Raw genomic sequence first — 27,391 nt, forward strand, 5'->3', positions numbered from 1 at the left:
GGATAGGAGGAGATGGGTAGGAGAGATGGGCAGGAGGAGAGGAAAAAATGTAGGAAAAGAGATGGTTCAAAATGGCTCTAAGCGCTATGGGAGTTAATATCTGAGGTTATCAGTCCTGTAGACTTAGCACTAATTAAACCTAACTAACCTAAGAACATCACACACATCAATGCCCAAGGCATGATTCGAACCTACGACTGTATCAGCTGCATGGTTCCAGACTGAAGCGCCTAGAACGGCTCGGCCACAGTGGCCAGTGAAGAAGAGATGGGTTTGGAGAAGAGGAGGACAGAAAGGTAGAGAGGTGTAGGAGATAATGGAAAGAGAAACGGTGGCAGGAGGAGATGGATAAGAGAAAGAGGCCAGGAGGAAGTGGATAGGGAAGGATGGGAGATGCAAAGGGAGAAGGTGCAAGAGGAAATGTGTATATAGAGGGGGCAGATTTAGATGGAATAACAGATTGGAGGCAGGAAGAGATGGAGAGGGAGAGTGATGGAAAGGCTATGGACAAAGTGGGGAGGAGGATGTGAACAGTGAGAAAAGGGAAAGGAGAAAATGGAGAGAGAGGATGCAGAAGATGGACAGAGTGAGAGGGAGGAGGAGGAGATGTAGAGAGAGAAAATAGAGGAGATAATCAGAGGTAGAGGGAGAATGAGATGAACTGAGACAGGGGTTGCAGGAGCCAGATGGATAGTGTAGGTGAGTAGTTGTAAGATGGAAAATGATGAGGGCATAGGACTGGGCAGACAGACAGAGGGGTGAGGAGGAGATGGATGAAGACAGTGTGCAGGCAGAGATGTATGCAATATATGTGCCATACAGGTTTGCAAGTGAAATTGTGGGAACAGTGACATACAGCTGATCCTGCAAACTGTACACCCATATCACAGACATTATAGTCAGTAAGATTTTGGAATATACAGGCTGATCCAATTTTATAAAGTACCTTGAATCATTGGCACATGGACAGCACTGACTCAGGAAATATCTTTCTTATGGAACCCTACTGGGTTATTGTCCACACAAAGTAATTACTGCTATCGACAGAGGACCTGTAGTTGATTCCATAATTCTAGACCTACAGATAGCTTTTGACACCGTTCCTCACGACCAGCTTCTAATAAAAATACATACCTGTGGAGTATCATCTGTGACTGGATTCGTGAGTTTACGCTATAAAGCTCTCATTATTCATCTCTTGGTGCTCCATCTCCCTTTCCATCCCTCTTTATCCCCATCCATCCCCATCTGCTCCTTTCTCTAGCATTCCCTTCTCTGTGTATTTCAACCTCCCCAGACATGTAGCCCCTATTAAACGTGATGACAAAACAAGCTGATAATACTCCCAAAACACACCTATAATACTGTGTGGCCTACATGTCAAGGGCTTGAAACCATTTTCTTCTCTTGATTTATATGTTGTGGTGCTCTGTATGGCGACTGCAGGGTGAACCATCTCAAACTTGCACTGCAAATATTATGGAAATGGGATGTGATATTGACGTGCAGTTTTCACAGAATGAATTGGAAGCCAGAGTTTCTTACTGTTAGTCAATACACAGATTGTAATAATACTTAGAAACTGTATTTTCTGTACCTGCAATTTTTCAAATGAAACAAATCTTATTGCCAGTAACAAACTAAAAATGGGGTAAACTACAATTTCAGTGCTGTTTGCTGCAGAAGTCTAGTGCGAGCCAGTTATGGGATATGACATTGTGAAAAGTTTCCACATTGACACTTCTTTGTGCCATTCAACCTGCATAGTTGTTAGATCGATGTTGTTACGTTGGTTTACAGTGTGCTTGTGTGTTCCTTGAGTGCACTGCTATGAGTTACTTGGTGACAGTCTAAGCAGTATCTCATGTGTGTACAATGGGATTTATCGGTGCAGAAAAAGCTGACATGTTCATGGTGTATGGAGAGTGTAGGAAGAATGCAGTGCATGCAGCAGGAGCCCAATCTCGGCCATCTTCTCAATCAGTTGTGTGAAAATGGTAGTGTAACAACTATGGAACGCAACAGAATGAAACAAGTGATGACAGATGGGGGAAATTAATTTTCTTGCTGTTGTTGCAGTTGATCAACACAGTACCTCCTGTGCAATCGATTGTGGAAGTGGCATGAGTCAGGCAAGTGTCCTACACATTCTCCATCAGCCTAAATTCCATCCCCATTACATCTACCTCAGTCAAGAGCTCCATGGAAACAATTATAAGACTCGTGTTAACTTCTGTACATAAGCATTACGACTAGTACTCCAGATGTGCCATGTGTCTTCTTTAGTGGTGAAGCCAGGTAAACGGTGAAAACGTGCACTGTTGGTATGTTGACAATCCCCATTGACTTCCTCGGGTGGAACATCAGTGCCCATGGAGTGTAAACATTTGCCGTGGGATAGTAAACCATCAAATCATAGGCATGAGTTTCATAGATAGAACAATGAATGCGCACGACTATCACAGCCTCCTAACAAACCATCTCCCACAGATACTAGAAGGCTTTCCTCTGCGCACAAGGAGGAACCTGTGTTACCAATATGACCGCTGTGCACTACATACTGCGTGGAGTATTACAGCGTGTCTTCACAAATTGTTTCCAAAACGTTGGATTGGATGGCGAGGACCAGTACGTTAGCTGCCCCATTTTCCAGATTTGATGCCTGTAGACTTTTTCTGTGGGGAGAGCTGAATGACGCTGTCTGCAAGGACATACCGACTACACCTGATGATACGCAACGAATCATAACTGCAGCCTGCTCGGAGATGTTCGACGAAATGCTAGCATGTGTGCAGCAGTCGCTCCATATCAGATAGGAAACGTGTGCTGCCGCTGCTGGTGGTCATTGTGAACACAACCTGTGACGGTCAGTCACCTCGTTACTGCCCAGAATCCACATAACTAGTGCACGCATTTACGTTGTCCTTTAGTGTGTACTACCACAGGTATTGTACAAGTGACAGTGTGGCAACTTTACAAAGTATTTATATTGTAAGCAGCTTGCACTAGAATCCTGCTACAAACCAACCAACATTATAATTTACACTATTTTTAGTTTCTTAATGACAGTAAGCATTGTTCCTTTCAAAAAGTGTACCTTTGCACAAAAAATACACTTTACAAATATTATTACAAACTGTTTATTGGCCAACAATACGGAGCCTTGAGTACCTGTACGTTCTGTGATAACTGCACATCAATAGCACTTTCCATCTCCACAATATTTTCGGTGCAAATTTTATGTTAGTCATCCTGTATGTATACTTTACATTTTCTGTTACGCATATAGCTGCATCCAAGCCGCTGTCCTGGAAACTAGCATGAGTTCTTGCAGTTCCTATGTGACCAACCAGTACATCCGAACATTATGAAGCACCGAGAAGAAAACTATCTATTGACACATAATCAGCAAGGAATCAGAAAATATCGTTCTTTTAAAACACAACCAGGTCTTTTTACTCACGAAGTAATAAGTGCTGTCGACGGGGGATTCCTATTTTTAGATTTCCAGAAGGCTTTCGACACCATTCCTCACAAGCTTCTTCCAACCATGCCTATGGAATATCTCCTGAATTGTGCGACTAGATTCGTGATTTTCTGTCAGAAAGGTCACAGTTTGTAGTAACAGACGGAAAGACATCGAGTAAAACAGAAGTAATATCCGGCGTTCCCCAAGGAAGTGTTATAGGCCCTCTATTGTTTCTGGTCTGTATTAACAACATGGGAGACAAATTGAGTAGCCGTCTTAGGATCTTTGCAGACGATGCTGTCATTTATTGTCTTACAATGTCATCAGATGACCATACCGAATTGCAAAATGATTTAGATAAGATATCTGTGTGGTGCGGAAAATGGGAATCGACACTGAATAAACAAAACTCTGAAGTTATTCTCATGAGTACTAAAAGAAATCCGCTAAATTTCGATTACGCGATGACTCACACAAATCTGAAGGCTGCAAATTCAATTAAATACTTAGGGATTACAATTACAAATAACCGAAACTGGTTCAAATGGTTCAAATGGCTCTGAGCACTATGGGACTCAACTGCTGAGGTCATTAGCCCCCTAGAACTTAGAACTAGTTAAACCTAACTAACCTAAGGACATCACAAACATCCATGCCCGAGGCAGGATTCGAACCTGCGACCGTAGCGGTCTTGCGGTTCCAGACTGCAGCGCCTTTAACCGCACGGCCACTTCGGCCGGCAACCGAAACTGGAACGAGAACATAGATAAGGTTGTGGGTAGAGCAAACCAAAGACTGCGATTCGTTGGCAGAACACTTAGAAGGCGCAACAGGTCTAAAGAGACTGCTTACACCACGCTTGTCCGCCCTATTCTGGAGTGTTGGTGTGCGGTGTGGGATCCCCATCAGGTGGTACTGACGGATGACACCTGAAAAGTTCAAAGAACGGCTGCTCGTGTTATATTATCGCGAAATAGGGGAGATAATGCCGCAGAAATGATATGTGAATCGGAGTGGGAATCATTAAAACAAAAGCGTTTTTCGTCCCAATGGGATCTTCTTATGAAATTTCAATCATCAGTTTTTCCTCTGATTACGAAAACGTTCTGTTGGCACCCACCTACATAGGGAGAAATGATCATCACTATAAAACAAGAGATATTAGGGCTCACACAGAAAAATTTATGTACTGGTTTTTCCCGCGCACCATTCGAGAGTGGAACGGTAGAGAGACATCTTGAAGGTGATTCATTGAACCCTCTGCCAGGCACATTGTTGTGAGTAGCTGAGTAATCACGTAGATGTAGATGTAGATGTAGAACCCTGCATAGCATATGGGGCTCTATCTAGAAAAATCCGTTGACAGGGTACGATTTCATTCCTCTGCTGAATGTACCCCACAGCCATTTGGGAAGCTTGAGAAAAGGGTCACATGTTGCCACTGGGCGCGTCCTGTGGAGCAGAGGACACTCAAGTCGCCCTCTTGTGACGCAGTCGCCATGCAGAGCAGACGCTCGTGTATTTTCAGCCTTCTGTCGTAGCTGACCGCACTTTGCCGACTTTTCCCTTCTCTGCTCTCTGGTACCAGAAACCAGCTTGCTCTAAACGCGCGCTTCCATCTTCTCTCTTTCTTGCAGCAGTACTTCCCTGACAGACTGATGAACGTCCCTAAACTCCAGCCTGGACAAGACCTAGTGTACTCCGTAGTTTTCAAAATGTAGCAGAATGTTGGTTTCTCTGCCAGTGCTCTTCTCTCGCATTCTTGACACAGTCCACTTCCACAACTGGTGCGATTTGTACAATTATTGTGAACTGGTTTTGACTTTACCACTATACAGGAAACTGGTAACATTCTGTGTAATACTGTGCAAATGCTTTGTTGTACATAAAGAACGTGAGTGAGTAATGTATGAGGGAGTGCCTGATTTTCTCTTAATATATGCGAGATGACTCGTATAAAATTCTGACCTTGAAAATACACAATGTGATCAAAAGTATTCGGACACCTGGCTGAAAATAAGTTACAAGTTCGTGGCCTCTCCATCACTAATGCTGGAATGTAATATGGTGTTGGCTCACTCTTTGCCTTGATGACAGCTTCCACACTCGCAGGCATACGTTCAATCAGGTGGTGGAAGGTTTCTTGGGGAATGGCAGCACATTCTTCATGGAGTGCTGCACTGAAGGGAGATATCGGTTTTTCGGTGATACCTGGCATGATGCCGGTGTTCCAAAACATCCCAAAGGTGTTCCATAGGACTCATATCAGGACTCTGCGCAGGACAGTCCGTTACAAGGATGTTATTGTCTTCTACTGCCGCCTTAGACTCTGCATTATGAACAGGCGCTCGATCGTTTTGAAAGATGCAATAGCCATTCACGAATTGCTCTCCAACAGTGAGAAGCAATGAGATGCTTAAAATATCAATATAGGCCTGTGCTGTGATAGTACCACGCAAAAAACAAGGGGTGCAAGCTCCCTCCATGGAAAACACGACCACACCATAACACCACCGCCTCCGATTTTTACTGTTTGCACTACACACGCTGGCAGATGACGTTCACTGGACATTCTCGATAACCACACCTGCCATCGGCTGGCCACATTGTGTACCGTGATTCGTCACTCCACGCAACGTTTTTCCACTGTTCAGTCGTCCAATATTTACGCTCCTTACAGCAAGCGCGGCTTTGTTTGACATTTACCTGCGCGATGTGTGGCTTACGAGCAGCCGCTCGACTGTGAAATCCAAGTTTTCTCATCTCCCGCCTAACTGTCATAATAGTTACAGTGGATCCTGATGCAGTTCGGAATTCCTGTGTGACCATCTGGATAGATGTCTGCTTGTTACACATTACAACCTTCTCAAGCTGTCGGCAGTCTGTCAGTCAACAGACGAGGCCGGCCTGTACGCTTTTGTGCTGTATTTGGCGCTTCACGTTTCCATCTCACTATCACATGTCAAATAGTGGACCTAGGGATGTGTAGGAGTGTGGAAATCTCGCATACAGACGTATTATAAAAATGACGTCTAATCGCCAGACGATGTTCAAAGTCCGTGAGTTTTTGTGAATTTTTTGATTAATTTCAGCCAAAGGTAACAAACTTGCTCTCTGACATCCGCTGAAGATTGTGAGTATAGTTCTCCAATTACGTGCAGTGTAGTCATTCCGATTTTCATCTGAAATCAGAAAGGATTTGATTTTACGTTACTAACTTATTTTCTAAGAATATGAGCCTCAGTGCAGGTGAAAATAATGGAAATTAAAAACTGTGCAGACGTTGGAACAATTTACTGCGATTTTCACGTTTTTTTCTCCATTTAGGCGAAGAAAAATACCCCTGAAATCATGACATCTCCTCATAAGTTGGTTCATATAATTAGTAATTTTATACTATTACATTTGATAATGATCGATTCAATACTTTTTGAGTTAGACTGCACACAAATGTGAAAAAAGTCATTTGGAGATGAACGCGTTTGAGAAATCAATTCTTGGAAACTGGAAATTCAAGGAAGTCAACAATAATGTAAAATACTTACCAATTGATCTGCGATTCCAGCACCATATAGTAACCATTCTTCTTCCTCACAGGCTTCATTTTGCGCTTGCTGCAGTGCTTTGCGATCCTTCCGACTTTCCTTCGATTCAATGAACTACGTCGATTGTGCCAGCATACGCGCTGGTTATCCATTTGTTCGGCGTAACTGAAGCTTTACGTGTCTCCTACAATTCCTGCCTCGTTCATGGCCATCAGAAGGGATGAATTTCCTTCATTGAATAAGCCAGCTGCTAAATACGACACCAAATCAACCACTTTTAGTTCGGAGTGCAAGTGTTTGCGAGATAATCACCAAATAGTGGAATTAAAAGTTTCATTAGCATTTTGTGTGTGGCCACCTACACATTTCTCCAGTAATTCATCCCCTGATAAATCTTATATCGGAAGAATTTCTTTCTGTACGAATGCGAATTTCGCTTTTAAATTTTGACAGAGTATTCTTGGATAGTTAGCTTAACGATTTATACAATAAAAACTGGATTTTTCGAACCTCCTAGTATGGTTTCCGCATTAATCATCGTAATCCAGATTAGGTTATTATATTAATTTAGATTTTCTATCCAGTTTGTTGAAAGTAAATAAATTGTGGAGATTTACTTACTCATCCATTTACAGATTCTCCAGCAGTTGTTTATTTGGCCTGACAGCATTGTCCTTACATCATGTTCTGCAGAAGCGTTAGTTGGTTCATCTGCATTTTTGTCGCAGTACTCACAGCTGCCGACTATAGCGACTCATATCCCAGTACAGGTAAAGATTTTACTTTTATAAATTTACGTAAGTCTGTATATGATAATGAATAATCGGTTTTAGCAGGTAATGAAAAGCATATTCCATATTTTCATTAAGTATTTTATATATTTGTTTCTCGATCCTGAACTCACAGTCTACCACTTTGGAACTGACAATTTGAGTAAGTGCCATTATTTTCCATTACTTCCGGAAACTTTTCATGGTTCAAGAAATTCATGCAGTGCAAACTTATCTCATTGCTAGACTTATTTGATGATTTAATAACTGATTTGGGTCATTTGATTATTATGTGCAAAATCTCTAACTTCACTTAGTTCCTATATTATTACTTTTGTTTTTATAGTCTGTATGAGTTGGAATACAGATTACATATGTGTTACATACGTGTTGGTAGACCTTGAGAGTGGTAATCATAGCCTTTTTCTGAATTATTTTCATAAAGGTTCACTGGTCCCGTCTAGGTCAATATAACACATCAATAGACGAAGCTAAACAGCATCTATTTCACATAAGTAGTCGTGGTATACAGGTATTTGACATGTCTTCCAGGATTACGGTAGTACATTGTACACCGCCTTCCATAAATTTATATTTACAGAAAAACCTTCTTACGTTCACAATATTTATATAACCAATTAAAAACACGAATCTGACAATGGTAATCATCTCAGGAGGTATCCATCAGAAATTGTAGTGCTTGTGCTGACTACGTTATATCCCTGTTTCTTATCTGTTTAAATTCATTGAGATATGGGTTCAAAATTATGGTACGTTTGCTTCCAACGTGTCCTTTCATCAGTGGCAGAATTTTTAAATTAATGATGGATATCATCATTGTGGTTCAGCTGAACATTTGCTTTCATGTAGAACAGAGTTCCAAAGAACCTTCACATGGGCACAGACAGTAAATTTTGAAGGAGTGTTAAGTGTTCCCATCTATATAAATGACTTGTAGCACTTACTCCTTCAATTTATTTTGAACAACATGCTAGTTTCTCTTTTCTTGGAAATAATGGTTATTTTAGGAAGACAGGTATGAGCTTAAGAGCCAGTTACATGGCACATGCTGCAACTATGCCAGTAGCATTATCGTTCTCTTGTTAGTAACATTAGTAAATCAATAATAAACCATGTTCCTCTTCACAGTGTGAGATATGCCATGTTCTCTATTATGATTGCTATCTGAGTGAATGTCCATCAAATTATTGCTATTTACTTTCTGTAACAATACGTTACAGAAAGTAACTACAAGTAGGTCTACATTTTCGTACCAGTATGTAGCTGATATGTAAACTGTTTCAAAGGAACCACATGGTAAACAAAATGTCATTCAAGAATGGGACGTAATTGATGTCTGTAGATCATAAATTTTAAGTAACCACGTTGGTGTCGTCTGTAAGCATTAATTTAATTTCACACCTAATTAACGCCTGCTGTGTGCAGATTGTTACCAGAAATTCGAAGCATAAGGGGACGCTAGGCTATACAAAAATGTAACACCTTGTTCTGATGCCACAGAAACTTCCTGTGATGGGACAAGGTTTTAGCCAGTTAACTGATGAGTTACTGATTTTATAATTGCTAATAGCAGGCTGAACAGCACAAAGGCTTTACTCCAATCAAACAAGATATTTATAGAAAAAGAATTTCTGTTTCAATGCTCTAAGGTATACACAAATACAAAGATAGGAATATTCCTCTAAAAGGCAAATTATTTTTATTCCTAATTGCAAAGTATTCAATACATTTAATTGTATGAATTAATTATTTTAATAATTTGAGGTTCTCCACATTTGTAACATCCAATTAGAGTTCCCTGGAATTTTGTGTAGGGCACCTTTTTCTAAAGAGTTCATGTGATGGTGTATTTCATTTTGATAAGACCAATACTGTGGTGAAGTGTTGCATTAAAACATAAGTGAAATCTGTTTATTCCATCTATTTCCCCAGAGTAGGTTTTCAGCTGTTTACGTGATGTACTGCCACATCATGTGATGCTTATTTCTGGAAGGCAGGATGGTTTGGTTGAGTTACCCAGTGGTTACACACAGGTGACTCATAACTTTCATGTAAAATATTGGGAGTTAGTTGTTGTACGATATACACTGCAAGTCTAATGTCAGTGACATTTGAGCATCTCATGTACCTGGTCAGTGTGTGTCATGTGCCTTCTGCCTAGTCTGATGCACTGTCACGACTTCCTCCCTGTGCCAACCTCTTACCTTCAGAATAGAACGGGTTATCTCACTTCCATGTTGAAAATTCATACCAGGACGTAATATCTTAGAAATATTTTCCTTATGTTTGGTTGTAGTAGACACCTTCGACGGAGGAAAGCCATCTTTCCCTCTGCATGTCTGCCTCTCAAATCCGCCTTACTTTGTCCTTCATCTGTAATTTTGCTTTCAAGGAAGCAAAATTCCTTCGTCTATTTTGTGATCCCAGACTTTGACGTTAAATTTAATGCTAATCTCATTTCTGGTATTCTTCATTACGTTAATCTTTCATTTGTTCACACGAAGTACATATCTGCATTCATTTGACTCCCCATTCCATACAACAGACCTTATAATTCTTCCTGATCTTCACTGACAGTAATGTTTTCAGCGAATCTTCCCCATGGCACTTTATAACCATGACTGTTAATCCAACTCCTACATTTCGCTTTTATTTTCATTACGGTTTCCTAAATGTACAGATTAGGCAGTTGGGGAGAAACACCGTTTCACTACCTTACACCCTCATTAAGCACATTCTTTTCTCATAGTCTTCTGTTCTTATAGCTTCTTCTGTGTTCCTATACATGTAATTGTATACCCAAATTTCCGAGTATTTCTAGTCATTTCACATTATAGAACGCTTTTCCTAGGTCGAAGAATTCTATGCAAGTATCCTGATTCTTCTTGCATATATTACCAAGTGGAATGCAGCACTTGTCGTCTGGGTTCTGTCGGGTTTCCTATGCACCTACGCTACATCTGTTCTCCAGAACAGAGCTTTATTTGTGGACCAAATTCTCCTCCAGCCACTCACCACGAATGCAAGACTCTTAAGCTCAACATCGAGGCCATAGCATACAGAAGGATGGCACACTGTAATACTTGAGAATCGAGACAATCCTCTGGGCTGCCAGATCTGTCCTTTCGTTCCTCGCAATTCCGATGTGTCTTGGTACCCAGCAAAAAGACACCTAAATCCCCAGTCGTTGTAGATGGAGGAGGGACTAGCTTCCCTGCTGAGTACAAACGTTTTACAGAGTGAAGGGAACTTAGAAAATCGGATGAGACAAGAAATTTATCACTGGAAGAACGTCTCACCTACTCCAATGACCGCAAGATCGCATAAAATTCTGCATAAAAGACAGTAAGCGCTTAAGGCAGTCTGATCTTGAGGACAAGATCTGTCAAAAAAAAAAAAAAAAAAAAAAAAAAGAGCAACCAACAGGATCCCCTTGTAGCGATAAATGCATAAAAACAGCTATATTGTTGTGGTGCCCAGGTAAAATGTCAGAAAATATGTCATTAAAAGCGGAAGCAGGAGTGTAATCTCTCTTGTAGCGCCCCAAATCTAAAATCACTCTGGGTCTCTCTAGTAACCATGGCAGCAGGCAGTTAAAACCCTGGATTTGGGGCAGTACATGGTGCACGTGGATCGCAAATGGCATGTGGCTCTTAAATGGTTGGAAATAAGGGGGATGAGCAACATTATAGATTGTGGGTGAAGTTGGAGCTGTGAGGAACTTGCATGCCTGATGCACTAGGTGGAGCTGCTGGTGACCCCCCAGCCTCTGCACATAGGCCTTCTGGTCCTATAGCGACCTGTGGCCAACTGAAGCCCCTCAAGGTGGACAGTGTCAATTCAAATCAAAAGGCCTCGCATAAACCATGCACCCATAGTCCAGCCATGAACGCATGAAAGCCGTATAAAACTTCAATGCTCAGATACACATTGCTGCGGCTCAATGCAAGTTCTTTAGCTGTCGGAATCTACATTCCTAAATCAATAGCTAGGTTCCGGGGTCTCTCTCAGGAATGCTGGTCCCCATGTGCCACAATGCATCCCTTGTGCATCAGCTCTCATCTGTGACAAGATTGTAGCTCACATTCCTGATGAAAACCTCCAATAGAATCTTCTGAGCCTCAAAGATCGATTGCTCATCTCATGACTTCCTATCATTCGAGCTTCTGAGCAGGCTGCCACAGCAGCAGGTTTTATCGAAGACCCAACTCTGGTATTAGCCACATAACCCAAATTGGAAGCTTTGCAACATTGGTTGTAGCCCAAGTCTGGAAAAGTCCTCAATGCCATTTCCACAAGGTGAATTGTGTTACTAGGTGTTAGTGTACCCACAAAGCTGAAATTTGCCACACCTGCACTTCTATGTATGTGGACTGGTGACTGGGCGACACCAAGGAATATTCTACCCATCCATATTTTACAGAAGCGACACTGGTACAGGCTATAGTCTTGCAGTTTACTCAGTTGCTTTCTATACAAGCTAAGTTGTAACGCAAGCCAGTCACCTTCCAGACTGACACTGGGTCATCAGCTACAGTAATCGACTGGCCTACACAAGCCATTAAGTCTCCTCCAGGCACACCAGGCGAACGGTCTACCTGACGGGAGACCCTAGTCACACGGCATTTTCATTTCCATACCTTCACAACAAAGTTATGTAGTTTCAGTAACAACACCATTTCTGTTACAGGACGTATCTGTTAGAGGACTTTTCCATAGCAAACGCTACTGTGGCGCCACAGTAACTCCAGCTTGGATTCTGATGGTTGTGGCGCCTCAGGTCTCTAATCTATCCAGCTTAGACTTATTCTATGCCTTGGGGCTTGAGTTCTGCGCCACCTCTGATGCAGTCCAAGCCCTGGGCCTCTCCCTACACCACCTCATCTTGGTTAAATTAGGACCAGTGTGCTGCCAGTGAGCATCCTGGGGTTCCAGTCACATAGATCTCTTACTGCAGCTCCAAAATTATTTAAGGTCTGTAGCGTCGAGTTTTCATACCAGGATAAGTGTCAACAGGACTAGCAACATCTTCAGGACGAGAGCGTCTTCAACCCAGTAACACACAGCCAGTGGGCCCTTCCAACTTGACTGTGGAGAAACCATCAGGCACTGGCTGCATTTGTCGTGACTTCCATGATACTGTGAATGCCCAATGTGTAGTCGTCAGATATATCACTCCTATGCTTCAGGACACTGTTTACATCTCGCTGGGTCTGTGGTATTTGCCAAAAATGACCTTCATTATGCTTATTTGCGAAAAATGACCTTCATGATGCTTATCTCCACCTCAAACTGCGTAACAGCTCCCAGGAGACTGTAATCATAACCATCATAGCCACTCCTTTTGGATTGCTCCAATATACATAGCTTCCGTTTGGCATCGCCAAAGTTACATCGGTTTTTTGGAGGTACTATGTTGTTGTTGTGGTCTTCAGTCCTGAGACTGGTTTGATGCAGCTCTCCATGCTACTATACCCTGTGCAAGCTTCTTCATCTCCCAGTACTTACTGCAGCCTCCATACTTCTGAATCTGCTTAGTATATTCATCTCTTGGTCTCCCTCTACGATTTTTACCCTCCACGCTGCCCTCCAATGCAAAATTTGTGATCCCCTGATGACACAGAACATGTCCTACCAACTGGTCCTTTCTTCTTGTCAAGTTGTGCCACAAACTCCTCTTCTCCCCAATTCTATTCAACACTTCCTCCTTAGTTATGTGATCTACCCATGTTCAGCATTCTTCTGTAGCACTACATTTCGAAAACTTCTATTCTCTTCTTGTCCAAACTATTTATCGTCCATGTTTCAATTCCATACATGGCTACACTCCATACAAATACTTTCAGAAACGACTTCCTGACACTTATATCAATACTCGATGTTAACAAATTTCTCTTCTTCACAAACGTTTTCCTTGCCATTGCCAATCTACATTTTATATCCTCTCTACTTCGACCATCATCAGTTATTTTGCTCACCAAATGGCAAAACTCCTTTACTACTTTAATCGTCTCATATCCTAATCTAATTCCCTCAGCATCACCCGAATTAATTCGACTACATTCCATTATCCTCGTTTGCTTTTGTTGCTGTTCATTTTATATCCACCTTTCAAGACACTATCCATTCCGTTCAACTGCTCTTCCAAATGCTTTTCTGTCTCTGACAGAATTTCAATATCATCGGTGAACCTCGAAGTTTTTATTTCTTCTCCATGGATTTTAATGCCTACTCCGAACTTTTCTTTTGTTTCCTTTACTGCTTGCTCAATATACAGGTTGAATAACATCACGAAGAGGCTACAAACCTGTCTTACTCCCTTCCCAACAACTGCTTCCCTTTTGTGCCCCTCGACTCTTATAACTGCCTTCTGGTGTCTGTACAAATTCTAACAAGCCTTTCACTCCCTGTATTTTACCCCTGACACCTTTAGAATTTGATAGAGTATTCCAGTTAACATTGTCAAAAGCTTTCTCTAAGTCCACAAATGCTAGAAACGTAGGTTTGCCTTTCTTCTAAGATAAGTCATAAGGTCAGTATTGCTTCACGTGTTCCAACATTTCTATGGAATCCAAACTGATTTTCCCCGAGGTCGGCTTCTATCAGTTTTTCCATTTGCCTGTAAAGAATTCGTGATAGTACTCTGCAGCTGTGACTTATTAAACTGATTGTTCGGTAATTTTCACATCTGTCAACAAGTGCTTTCTTTGGGATTGGAATTATTATATTCTTCTTGAAGTCTGAGGGTATTTAGCTTGTCTCATACATCTTGCTCAGCAGATGGTAGAGTACCGGTTTATCCAGGTCCCATCTCCTTAAATTCAGACCTTTTTCAGTTTCTTCAGTTTCAATCTTCAGTTTATAACCTATACATTGTGGTCAGATTCCATATCCGCCCCTGGAAATGTCTTACAATTTAAAACCTGGTTCCTAAATCTCTGTCTTGCCTTTATATAATCTATCTGATACCTCCTAGTATCTCCACGATTATTCCATGTATATAACCTTCTTTTATGATTCTTGAACCAAGAGTTAGCTATGATTAAGTTATGCTCTGTGCAAAATTCTACCAGACAGCTTCCACTTTCATTTCTAATCCCCAATCCATATTCACCTACTATGTATCCCTTTTCCTATTCTCGAATTCCAGTCACCTGTGACTATTAAATTTTAATCTCCCTTCACTACCTGAATAATTTCTTTTATCTCATCATACATTTCATAAACTTCTCCATCATCTACAGAGATAGTTGGCATATAAACTTGTACTACTGTAGTAGGCATGGGCTGCATGTCTATCTTGGCAACAATAATGCTTTCACTACGCTGTTTGTAGTAGCTTACCTGCACTCCTATTTTTTTTATTCATTATTAAACCTACTCCTATATTACCCCTCTTTGATTTTGTATTTATAACCCTGAATTCACCTGACCAAAAGTCTTGATCCTCCTGCCACCGAACTTCACTAATTCCCACTATATCTAACTTTAACCTATCCATTTCCCTGTGTAAATTCTCTAATCTACCTGCCCAGTTAAGGGATCTGACATTCCGCACTCCGATCTGTAGAACGCCAATTTTCTTTCTTCTGATAACGACATCCTCTTAAGTAGTCCCTGCTCGGAGATCCTAATGGGGGACTATTTTACCTCTGGAATATTTTACCCAAGAGGACGCCATCATCAGTTAACCATACGGTAAAGCTGCATGCCCTTGGGCAAAATTATAGCTGTAGTTTCCCATTGCTTTCAGCTGTTCACGGTACCCGCACAGCAAGGCCGTTTTGATTAGTGTTACAAGGCCAGATCAGTCAGTCATCCAGACTGTTGCCCCTGCAAGTACTGAAAAGGCTGCTGCCCCTCTACAGGAACCACACATTTGTCTGGCCTCTCAATAGATACCCCTCCATTGTGTTTGCATGTATGGTATGGCCATCTGTATTGCTGAGGCACGCAAGCCTCCCCACCAACAGCAAGGTCCATGGTTCATGGGGGCGGGGGGGAATGAGCAACACTTACAGGACGTCTCAGGGACCGTGAGCTACCTTGACAATTTTCTGGTTGTTGGAACGTATACAGCTGATGTTGCTCTTCTCCCCATGCACAGAAGCTTACCTTCGTTGTAATCTTGGCAAATGTTCTTTTTCCATCCACCAGGTCGAATATTTACCACACATCTTCAGGACATCAGACAAATGGCTTACACCACATTTTGTGCCTGCCATCCAAAAATTACTGGCCTCGATAGATGCATTCCAGCCGAAGTCTAAGTCAGCGAAACTGCTATAGACCATTCATGCCACATGCTTCACCGATTCTGGCACCACTCGCTCTGTAACAGAGTTCCCTAGAAGTGGCCATCTTAATGTAATAAGGTGTTCCAAAGCCTGAAGAAGGCCCTCTTCGACCTACTTGTCTCATGGCATACAATCCAACGAAACCATTGGTGTTAGTGGCCGATGCTGACTGGCACACTTTTGTCCCATATTGAGAATGGCGTGGAGCGACCCACTGCGTTTGTATCCACTTACAGCAGGATAGAGGAACCACATAGAAAAGGAGGCTTTGGTCATCATCTTTGGCAGCAAACGCTTCCATGCCTACATCTATAGCCGCCAATTCACACTCATAACAGATCGTAAGCCTCTAAAGTGTCTCTTCAAGTACTCAGCAACTTGCCACTGTGCGCTCTGTTTCTCTCAGGATATGCCTATGGTATCCAATATCACCCTAATGCCACCCCTGCCAATGCCAATATCCTATCGCGATTTCATATCAGCCAGAACGCAGAATTTCATGAGGATCCAGAAGTCTGTTTTCATGAGGACAGTGAGACTGCCATCATCAAAGACCTATCTTCCGAAATTGATGCACGCCTTTTGGGATAACACACAGTGACAGGCCATGTCCTCCACGAGGTTTTGCATTATACAACAGAAAGATGACCTGCTGACAAAGTAATGTCTCGTGTACCCAGACCTCCAAGCCTTCTGTAGCACGCAGCAAAAGTCTTTATCCTTGCATCACATTGTGCTGATAAAGGTCGTGATGGGCCGCGCTCAGGTCCTCATTCCCAGAACCCTATGGCATTGGGAAGTCATTTTGACTCTCCTAGCAATACATCCACTGGAAGGGTGTGGAGACACTTAATGCGAGAATGGTGAAAGAGTGCCTCACATGTCAAAACAAGCAAGCTGTACCCCTGTCAGTATTTTCCATGGCCTCCTATGGGGCCTCATTGGTCCTGTCTTCATTTGGACTTTGCTGGCTCATTCCTTGGATGTGTGTGGCGTCTGATTTTGAATGTGAGCAGTGGGTTCTGCTTTGTGTTTTCCATGCCATTCACAACCTCAGTGAAGACGATCCAGATTGTTTCATGGTTGTTCGCCCTTAAAGGCGTCCCAAAAGCCTTGGTCACTGACAATGGCACCAATTATAATCAGCAGAATTCTGATTCTTGCTGTTCAATTTAATTTCATCAGTCCACATGGTCAACCTCACAAATCACCATTTTCCCTAGAATCAGAACAGCCCCATACCTTCTTGGATCAATAGATGGTGTAGGTTTTCTTTGCAGGATCCAGTGCAGCTGTGGACACCCTCCCTTTATTCTCCATTTGATTGGGCAGGCAATGTTTGAATTCCAGTTGCTGCGAAGAGGCTGTTGCTGCTGGCATATCCATGAAGTATGGGCCCATCATGGATCCAAACCACTAATGGGTGCCATAACTACTTCTTGCACTCCAGACGCCTGTAATGCGACTCTCTTTGCGCCATCTACCATTTCCCCCACCCAAGACCTCCTGTGGCCAGCCAAAATTCGTCACACTCTCATCCCATATCAATAGAAGTGGATCCAGTCCCCCCACCAGAATGGTGAATGCTCCAACACGGTCGAGGCCTCCAGGGCCTGCTGTGGCCTAGATGCACTTTTGGGGGAGAAGGGCGGGCAGTGGCAACATGAATTATGGTTGTACCATGTATGCCACAGAATGTAACACTCATGCAGTCCATAGCAGCCACGCAAGATTTTCAGAAGGCGCACCAAGAACTACAGACCAATAGATATCTCGACAGGCAAAAGTAAGAGGTCGCTGGCTTTATCGCAAGACCGTGCCTGTATCCATCACGAGTTAGAACGGGACAGCACGGTTCTTCCTGGAGAATAACAATTTAAGGAAACCCAGGGATCACTGTGGACAGTTCCCATCGACGAGAGTTGGCCGATTCATGCTATTGTCTATACGCCATCGATGACGACAATGTAGCGGCGAGAAGTAGGCTTCTGATTTGGAAAACAGCTCACACCGAGTGTTGGTCATTTCAATGTTTAGTTCCGGCTCCAGGGATTTAGGTGGAGCCAAATCCACAGAATTGTAGTTTGTTCGGAAACGCAGAGGACGTACAGTCAGACTGTAATTATAAATTGTGACACACAGTTAATTTGCCTTTCGAACGGACAATAATGAAACTAAGACAATATATTCTGCGTCAACTGGGATACTCAATAATGAAAAACAGATGGATTTTGCAGAAATTATGAGCTCCACAGTGAGAATAAACAGCTGAAGGGTAGTTCTGATGTATGAATGCATGAACCCCACAGGAATTCCCCCACATAGATGCAGCACACTCATAGGCCGTCCTCAGAAACATGCTTTATAATTGCACGGAAGTTACCCATGTATTTGTCATCTCGTTTGTCAACTTCAGTAGGATCTAAGTCGTTAAGGGGGCCTTAATGCAATCTCCTGACTTCCACAGATAATCACCACATCGATGAGAGGGTCTATCCCTTTTCTGTTTCCTTCCCACCTGTTCCACCAAGCCTTGGTCCTGGCGATGTTTCATTTCTCTTGCCTTGTTCATCATCATGTGAACAAAATTTTGACCATGAATTGGAGTAGCTATATAGTAAGTACTGCAGGCCTGGATGTTGAAATATTGAAGATCATTACTTCTACACCAGAAACTTGGAGTTTTCCAGGGCTGTAACATTTTGATTACTACCTTTACCAGACTTGTCATAGCGAAAAACAGACAGTACTTACGGAAAACACCGTCCTCTTTGGCAAAGTAAACTAAAATAAAGTTGAATGTTCGATATTGGCAAATTTGCAAAGTGAGGGGAAATATATAAATTGCATTAGGCACAGAAAAGTTTTGGAACTGTTGTATCTTCAGGTGGTAATAAAATTTTTTGACACTTAGCGAACAAATACTTATCTCATAGTTACAGCCCGATCGTGTATTGTCTCCACGCAGCCAAACATTACTATTCCCAACCAATGATGGGCTCAATGGGACCAGAGGACCCAGTCCACTCCAGTATGAAGCTAGCACCAGCTTGCACTGTGTCTTGTTGACAACTTGGGCCATGACTTCGTCGGGATCTGCACCATCCTCGAACTCTACAATCAGATCTTACCAACTTTAATCGGGACTCATCCAATCAGACCACCGTCTTCCAGTCGTCTAGGGTCCTACCAGTGTGATCACGAGCACAGGAGAGGGGCAACAGGGAAAGTCGTGCTGTTATGCAAATGCACTCACATTGGTCACCTGCTGTCATAGCCCATTAACGTAAGTTCGCTACACTGTCCTAAGTGATGCGTTTATCGTGTGTCTCACATTGATTTTTGCGGTTGTTTCGCTTCTTAGCACTGACAAACGCCGCTGCTCTCGGCCCCTAAATGAACGCCGTCGGCCATTGCCCTGTTTGTGATGAGAGGTACTCTCAGCATACTCGACGCTGTGCATCTCCCAATGTTGAATTGTCTAACGATTTCCGAAATGGAATGTCCCATTTCTCTACCTCCTCCTTCTAATCAGCGTTCAAAGTTTATTAATCTCCGTCGTGCGGCTATAATCAAGCTGGAAACCTTTTCATGTGAATCACCTGAATACAATCGACAGCTCGGCCAATAAACTGCCGCTTCAAACCTTTTGTACGCCGGACTACCGCCATATGTGAAAGTGCATACCGCTATCCCATGATTTTGCCACCTCTGTGTGGATGTAGCAGCAGGCATCTATCGTAGTTTGATTCTCGAACTTCAACCGTGGACTTCCTCTGGTATTTTTCTGGTATATATATGTCCATTGCACCTAAACAGATAATCAACAAACCCCTTCTAGCCAGCATTATGTTATTGATTTCGTTGTTTGTTATCTTATTAGTCCCTTTGACTTTTCACGGTGTGCCTTTAACAACACATTTCAAAAGTATTACGTTTTTCAGTTCCTTATATCAAGGAGTCCAGGTCTCACATTTACAAGATGCAACACTACAAACACGCTTTTGGAAGCATTTTTCTGGTGTGTTAGCAGTCAGTTTTAGAGGCTAACATCTTTTTTCTAGGTTTTGTTCTGATTCTTACTTTATCCTGGCTCCTTACACCTCCAGCTATTTTATTTCCTAAATAAGCAACAATGTGTTGGAGTACGTGGCCATCCACGACAGGTACTCGGACGCTGATTTGTCGTCGTTTTGTCACAAACCATTAAAAATGCAGTTTCGTCGTGACTTCGTCCACTTCATTTAAGGTGGAATCTAAGATGTGCTGGATCAAATGGTGTCGTTAAGGATATGTGAGTATTCACGTGACTCATTTTTTTGACACAGGAAGAATGTCGTATTGTTGTAATGACTTGTGAAGAACAATATTTCTACTAGGAGTACTATGTGGGTCATTTTTGACCCAGCTTACCCACCTCTATAATCATCGCACGACCAAATGCTCCCGTGACTTTTCATCATTTATGGGGTTGTACAACTTACCCAAATTTCATCCCCCCTAGCTCACTCACCTATAAGTACGAAAAATTTATCTATTATACCAGTAGTACTATGTGGGTCATTTTTCACCCGTACCGGCACAGTTTGATATCAGGTAATACCGGTTTTCTGGCATTAAATAGTTTCTGGGCACGCCTCGACGTTATTCACGAGCTGTTAGAGTATATTCTACTTTGGGCCAAAAAGAATGTTAAGTACAAATTATTCGGTTGTCGAATGATACTTTATATCAGCGAGGCTTTCCGTTTTCTATGAACTGGCGACATGCAGACCTACGCGGAGTAACATTGCAAAACTACAGAATAATATGTGACATATTACACTTCATTATTTTCATCGTGGCAGCGACAGTATAAAAGAGGTAGTGCCAGAGGACATACGTTGCCATATGTAATTTTATTTATGTTCGGAACAGGCTTATGTTTCTTGAAGCTATTTTATTGGTCTTGACGCAGCTGCTGGTCTAAGGCATTTTTCATTTATTTGTGTTTATGAGTTCTGAACAAGGCTATATTATTACAGCAGAAACAATGGTCCATATTTAAAATAAACAAAATTTAGCGCTACTGCGAGCTGTTTTTCATTCGAGACAACATATTATACAGTGCAGAATCCTTCGCCCCCTCCTACACTACTGTCTGGAGCATTGCTAACAGTTCTCTTACCCTACAGCAGATGCTAGTCGCGTCGCCATTGTGGAACGTTACGACTGACTGCTTCTTCACCTCCATGAAACAGGCAGATGAGCTGAAACGAAAAGGAACAAGTTTAGTTTGTGGTCTTCGGAGATCACTCAATGAGGTTCTTCCTGCAGCACGAAGTAGAGAGGACACATGGTATGCAACACACCAGTCAGGCGACCATCTTCTCGCAGCTTACCACAGGAAAAAGTAAAAGATATCCGTATCCTGAGTAGCATGCATTCCATCCTTACCCGACGCATCCACCAGCATCTCAGGCAGCACCACCTCCTTCTCATTACCCAACGTGGCTTTCCTTCGCTGCTGATGACCTTCCCCCTCACCTCACTCACTTCCCCTCTGAACAACTCAACTCCCGTCTCTCCACCATCTCCCTCTCGTTCGACCTTGAACGTGCTTACGACTGTGTATCGTATTCCGGTCTCCTCTTCAAGCTCCAAACCTTCGCCCTTCCTATTAACTATGTCTGTCTGATCGGGTCCTATCTTTTGCAACGTCCTTCCTATGTCACCATCCATAATAGGGATTCCTACACCTTATACCCCTCCGCCGGTGTGCTGCAAGGTTCTGTCCTCTCCCCTCTTCTCTACCTTGTATGTACGGCGGACATGCCACTACTTTCAGCCCCCATTCACCTTCTCCACTACGCCGATGACACCGCCTTCCTTCCCCTTGCCCCACCCTGCAATGCTGCCAACACCTTCTCCAATCCCATCTTGACCGATTCATCACATGGTGTAACCAGTGGTTGCTCAAGGTCAATCCTTCAAAGACCCAGGCGATCACTGTAGGCAAAACCACCCCTTCCTTCTGTGGATTTCTATCTATCTACGGCCATCCTATCAACCTCACCCCCACCCTCAAGTACCTTGCCTCGGCGTCACCCTTGACTGTCACCTCTCCTGGATCCCCCATCTCCAGACAATCCAAGCCAAGGCAGACTCCCAACTCCGCCTCCTCAAGCTCCTGTCTGGCCGCACATGGAGTCTGGACCCCTCCACCATCCTTTACATCTATAAATCACTCATCCACCCTATCCTCTGCTATGCCCATCCCTCCTGGACCTCTGACTCTTCCACCTTCTACAAATCCCTTCAAATCGTGGAACATCATGTGCTCTGCCTCGCCTATTGCATGTGCCTACCCTCCCCCCACGTGGACCTCATTCCATTCCCAGACCTCCTCCTTTTCCTTGAATTGATACAGATCCTCTACACCTCCTGAGACTTGATTCCCTTCACCCACTTGTCTCTTCCATGCTTTCCCACCCCTGTCCACTTCTGCACCTGTACTCCCACATCCCACCCACTCTCCATCTCTCCACACTCCATACCGTTCCCCAAGGTGGCTTCTGCCAACTCCCCTTCCCTTATGATGCCCTCACCCCTTCCATCTACCCCTCCTACCAATTTTAATCCTCCCCTTCCTCCACCTGTGGTTTTTCCCCAGGGCACCCTCTCTTCCTTCTCTTCCTCATCTCTTCCTCCCTCCCTCCTCTCCCCTGGGCTTCCCATACCCCCTTCCTTCTTCCCCCCCTCACTTCTCCTCTGTCACTGGCATCTACACCCTCCCCCTCTCCGACCTACCCACACCTTTCCCCTTTGGCAAGTCCCTGGCTTTGTGTATGGACAGTGAATAGTCATGCGCCGGAGATTGTCGCTAGTGTTTGTGTGTGTCTTTGTGTTAGTGCTTAAGTGAGTCTATGTTAGTGCTCCAACGTTTCACATGTGTAATTTCTGTCTTCTCTGTTTGTGAACAACTGCTGAACGTTTTTTATTCGGACATTGCGCCTGTGAGTGACTACATGTAGTTTAATATGTCTGACTACCGTTTTTTATCCACCATGTTCGTTTTGTTTTTTCGTCTCTCATCATGCTACATGTGTGTTATCTGTGACCAAAGAGCGGCATAGATAGGCCGCTGCCGGCCTACCTTTCTTGTAAAGGTGTTTAAGTAACAATAAAGAAACAAAATAACATGCCTGCTGGATGTCAGATGAATGAGAATACTGAGAGGTAACTTCCATAAACTGTGAAGTTTTATAATGTTTTTGACCAAGTCGCTAGATACTACAGTCTCTAAGTTGTTACCCAACGATACCCTGTACGTGTCTTTTCCTTGTCCTCGCCATGATTAACGCTCGCACAATTTTTAAGTTACCTACATCTAAGAAGATTTCACGTCGGGACCTTATCCTCAAAGTAGCAGATGACCGTGCTGCCTCTTACACACTGCAGACAAAAGTCAGTCTCCCCTTACAGGCACTCGATACTGCCAGTGGCCAATAAGGAATTAGAAGGTCTTCTCAAATTCAGGTTTCCTGCAGACAACAAAACAACAAAGGGAAATAAAACGTCAAGTGCAATAAGTACGTGTGCAAAAGTTGACGAGCAAAAACTCCTGTCGGCTTTCTGAATCCCAGAATCCCAGATTATGCAATTCTGTCACGTCCTTGTTCTTAAATATACTTAAATATGTATAATTATAGGCTGAAGTTATTTGTTCTTATGTTTTATTTCCTTCATTGCAATAACTACAAAAAATGCAGAGCATTTTAGTCACCTACGGCTTTTTAGAATCTTTCACAAATATTTGGTACTTTTCTTATTATTATATAAAAGGAAAAATACTATTAATACATAAACAATATGTTTTGATTCTGTTTCAATTTTTTTATAAAGAAAAACATTGCAACATTGCTTTACCAAATTTACGAAAGATTGTGGAATTTCTTCTGTGACATTTAAAATAAAAAAATGTTTACTTAGAGAAAATTTATATTTTACCGTGTACTATTCATTTTAGAGACGTATTGTCAACATGAAGACACTCAAAATACCACCCAAATACGAACAAAATGGTGGTTTTCTACTGCAGGTAAAAAATGACCCACATGATACTACCAGCAGTATGGTGAAGTCTACTTCTTTTAGTGTTAGGAAGTGATGGTTGACGCAGATCCACTTGTGGCTCAAGCATGTTCTCACATGGAGATTGCTGTGCAAGGGGGAAGGTCTACTCAGTGACGCTGTGTTTCAGAATCGCCCACAGCAGGACAGGTCCAGGAGGGGAAAGAGGCTGCAGCTGTGGACCTGGGCACCCTGCTGGACGCTGGAGACAGCGCCGTGGTGACTCTGGTGGCGGGCGACACCCGTCTGGCAGCGCACAGGGCCGTCCTGGCCGCCAGGAGTCACGTGTTCGCCTCTATTTTCAGCCACGGCTCGCTGGAGGCCACAGTCCCAGACGTGGGGGGCCCGCTGCTGCGCCATCTCGTGGCCTACATGTATACCCTGCAGGCCCCGCAGCTGGCCAGAATGGCCCCCCAGCTGCTGGTCGTGGCTGATAGGTACGGCTTGTCAGGCCTGAAGGCACAGTGCGAGCAGCAGTTGGCCTCACAGCTGTCTGTTGAGACTGCGGTGACCACAGCTGTGCTCGCTATTCGGAACTCCTGTAGCACCCTTAAGAAGGCCGCCGCCGCCTTTATAAAGACTCATATTTTACACGTCATGGCCACGAAGGGCTGGGCAGATGCGCTACATTGTCAGCCTGAAGATCTGATTGAAGTGCTCAAGCCGCTGTCTGAGCCACCGGCAGAAACCAGGTAAACACAAGACAAGCTACATGTCTCCGTTGTCCAGTCCTGTGTAGTTCTGTGTGTTTGCGTGTATTTCCAGCTCCCGAGTTTCCTTACGTGTATCTGTGCAGCAAAATAAACCATCACTGACAGACATTTTCTGATATCTGGTGATACTTTCATTGATTTCTCATGCTAGATTAATGTTGTTGTTGTGGTCTTCAGTCCAGAGACTGGTTTGAAGGAGCTCTCCATGCTACTGTATCCTGTGCAAGCTTTTTCATCTCCCAGTACCTACTGCAACCAACATCCTTCTGAACCAGCTTAATATATTCATGTCTGGGTCTCCCCCTAAAGTTGTTACCCCCCACGCTGCCCTGAAATACTAAATCAGTGATCCCTTGATGCCTCAGAATATGTCCAACCAACGGATTCCTTCCTTAATTCAAGTGCTACAAATTCCTCTTTTCCCCAATTCTATTCAATGCATCCTCATTAGTTATGTGATCTACCAATCTAATCTCCAGTATTTTTCTGTAGCACCACATTTGGAAAGCTTCTATTCTTTTCTTGACTAAACTATTTATCATCAATCTTTCACTTCCATACATGGCTACACTCCATACAAATACTTTCAGAAAAGACTTCCTGACGCTTGAACCTATACTCGATGTTAACAAATATCTCTTCTTCAGAAACGCTTTCCTTGCCACTGCTGGTCTACATTTTATATGCCCTCTACTTCAACTATCATCAGCTACTTTGCTCCCCAAATAGCAAAACTCATGTACTACTTTAAGTTTGTCATTTCCTAATCTAATTCCTCAGCATCACCTGATTTAATTCAACTACGTTCCATTATCTGCCTTTTGCTTTTGTTGATGTCCATCTTATATCCTCCTTTCAAGACACTGTCTATTTCTTTCAACTGCTCTTCCTGGTCCTTTGCTGTCTGTGACAGAATTGCAATGTTGTCGCCAAACCTCAGAGTCTTTATTTCATCTCCATGGATTTTAATTCCTACTCCTAATTTTTCTTTTTTTCCCTTTACTGCTTGCTCAAAATGTAGATTGAATAACATCAGGGATAGGCTACAGCCCTGTCTCAGTGCCTTCCCAAACACTGCTTCCCTGTCATGCCTGTCAATTGTTATAGCTGCCATCTGGTTTCTGTACTAATTGTAAATAGCCTTTCGCTCCCTGTATTTGACCCCTGCCACCTTCAAAATTTGAAAAAGAGTATTCCAGTAAACATTCTCAAAAGATTTCTCTATGTCCCCAAATCTTACAAACGTAGGTTTACGTACCGTTAATCTACCTTATAAATCGTAGGGTCAGTATTGCCTCACGTCTTGCAACATTTTTATTGAATCCAAACTGGTCTTCCAATGCTCGCTTTCTACCATATCCATTCGTCTGTAAAGAATTCGTGTTTAGTATTATACAGCCTTGACTTGTTAAACTGTAATATTCAAACCTGTTAGATTTAAAGAAGTACTAGGTCCCACTGGGTTTATTAGCGGATAGGTTAGGTTAAAAAAGTCATTGGAGAACTAAATTATTCATTGATTTATAAATGGTTTTATCATTATTTGCGGTCATTATTTGTGCTGAACTGCATATGTGCAACAGCCTTATAGGTTGTGGTGTAAAGTATCTGAATAAGTGGTAAATTTGCTGTGAAGACGGCAGGAGCCATATCAGTGGTGGACACAGTGATGTGCTGCTCACAGCAGATGTACCGTAGACACAACGATGTGTAGTGTGAGCAGCCAGGGCAGCGAGCCTACAGGCTTTATTTTGTGTGATGTGCAATTCACCATAAATCTCTTTACTCAGTATTACATATATTGTTGTCTGCTGTCTCTGCTGGTGTTCACAATGAGATACTTACAAGCGACATATGCTGCATAATGGAAAGATGGCGTTGATCAACAAGCGTGTAGTCCGACATTAACACCAGGAAGTCTACAGCGCAGTTCAAACTGTTCAGAAAAGAATTTAAAACTTTCCATCTCTGATGTGGTCATGACATAAATATGAAACCTTGGAAAAAATAGGTGCTCTACAGAAGACGGTCAGACTGATCGCTATTTCCACATAACTACTGCAGTTTGATTTCAATGTTTCTCCTTCACTTTCTATGTTTATTTCTGAAATATACCTACGGTTCAGAGAACAAACTTCGTTTATTCTCCACAAATAGTACAGTGTTATTAGATACACGTCTTAAGATGTGTGTTAGGTTCCAAGAAGAAGGGTGCGGTCCTGAATCGAATCATGAGGAAGACTTCTGTTGCAGGACGTGACACAAGTACGCCTGCAGGAAGCTGTAGGTACTCACTCCTCAAACAGCCTGCGGCCACTTCAGGAGACAACAGGCCAGTCTCTACAACTCATGAAGATCCACAAAACGCGCAGATTCACACAACGCTTCCCCATTTCCTTTCGCATTTTGTTCAGTTGTTCCAAAGGATATATGCTGTAATTTGGACATCCCCATTTTCTAGCAC

At 42.9% G+C, this 27,391-nt stretch overlaps 1 protein-coding gene across 1 annotated transcript in view; it reads left to right on the top strand.

Annotated features, from left to right (window-relative positions):
- The first annotated feature begins 386 nt into the window (after nt 1-386).
- Nucleotides 387-27,391, top strand: part of LOC126426472 (ankyrin-3-like) — a 59,306-nt gene continuing 32,301 nt past the window's right edge. Inside the window, exons 1-4 of the mRNA XM_050088384.1 lie at nt 387-512; nt 7,650-7,784; nt 7,884-7,947; nt 24,345-24,906. Coding sequence (XP_049944341.1) covers nt 387-512; nt 7,650-7,784; nt 7,884-7,947; nt 24,345-24,906 — 887 coding nt within the window. The remainder of the gene's footprint in view (nt 513-7,649; nt 7,785-7,883; nt 7,948-24,344; nt 24,907-27,391) is intronic.

The sequence above is a fragment of the Schistocerca serialis genome, chromosome 11 (assembly GCF_023864345.2).
Source record: "Schistocerca serialis cubense isolate TAMUIC-IGC-003099 chromosome 11, iqSchSeri2.2, whole genome shotgun sequence".
NCBI lineage: Eukaryota > Metazoa > Arthropoda > Insecta > Orthoptera > Acrididae > Schistocerca > Schistocerca serialis.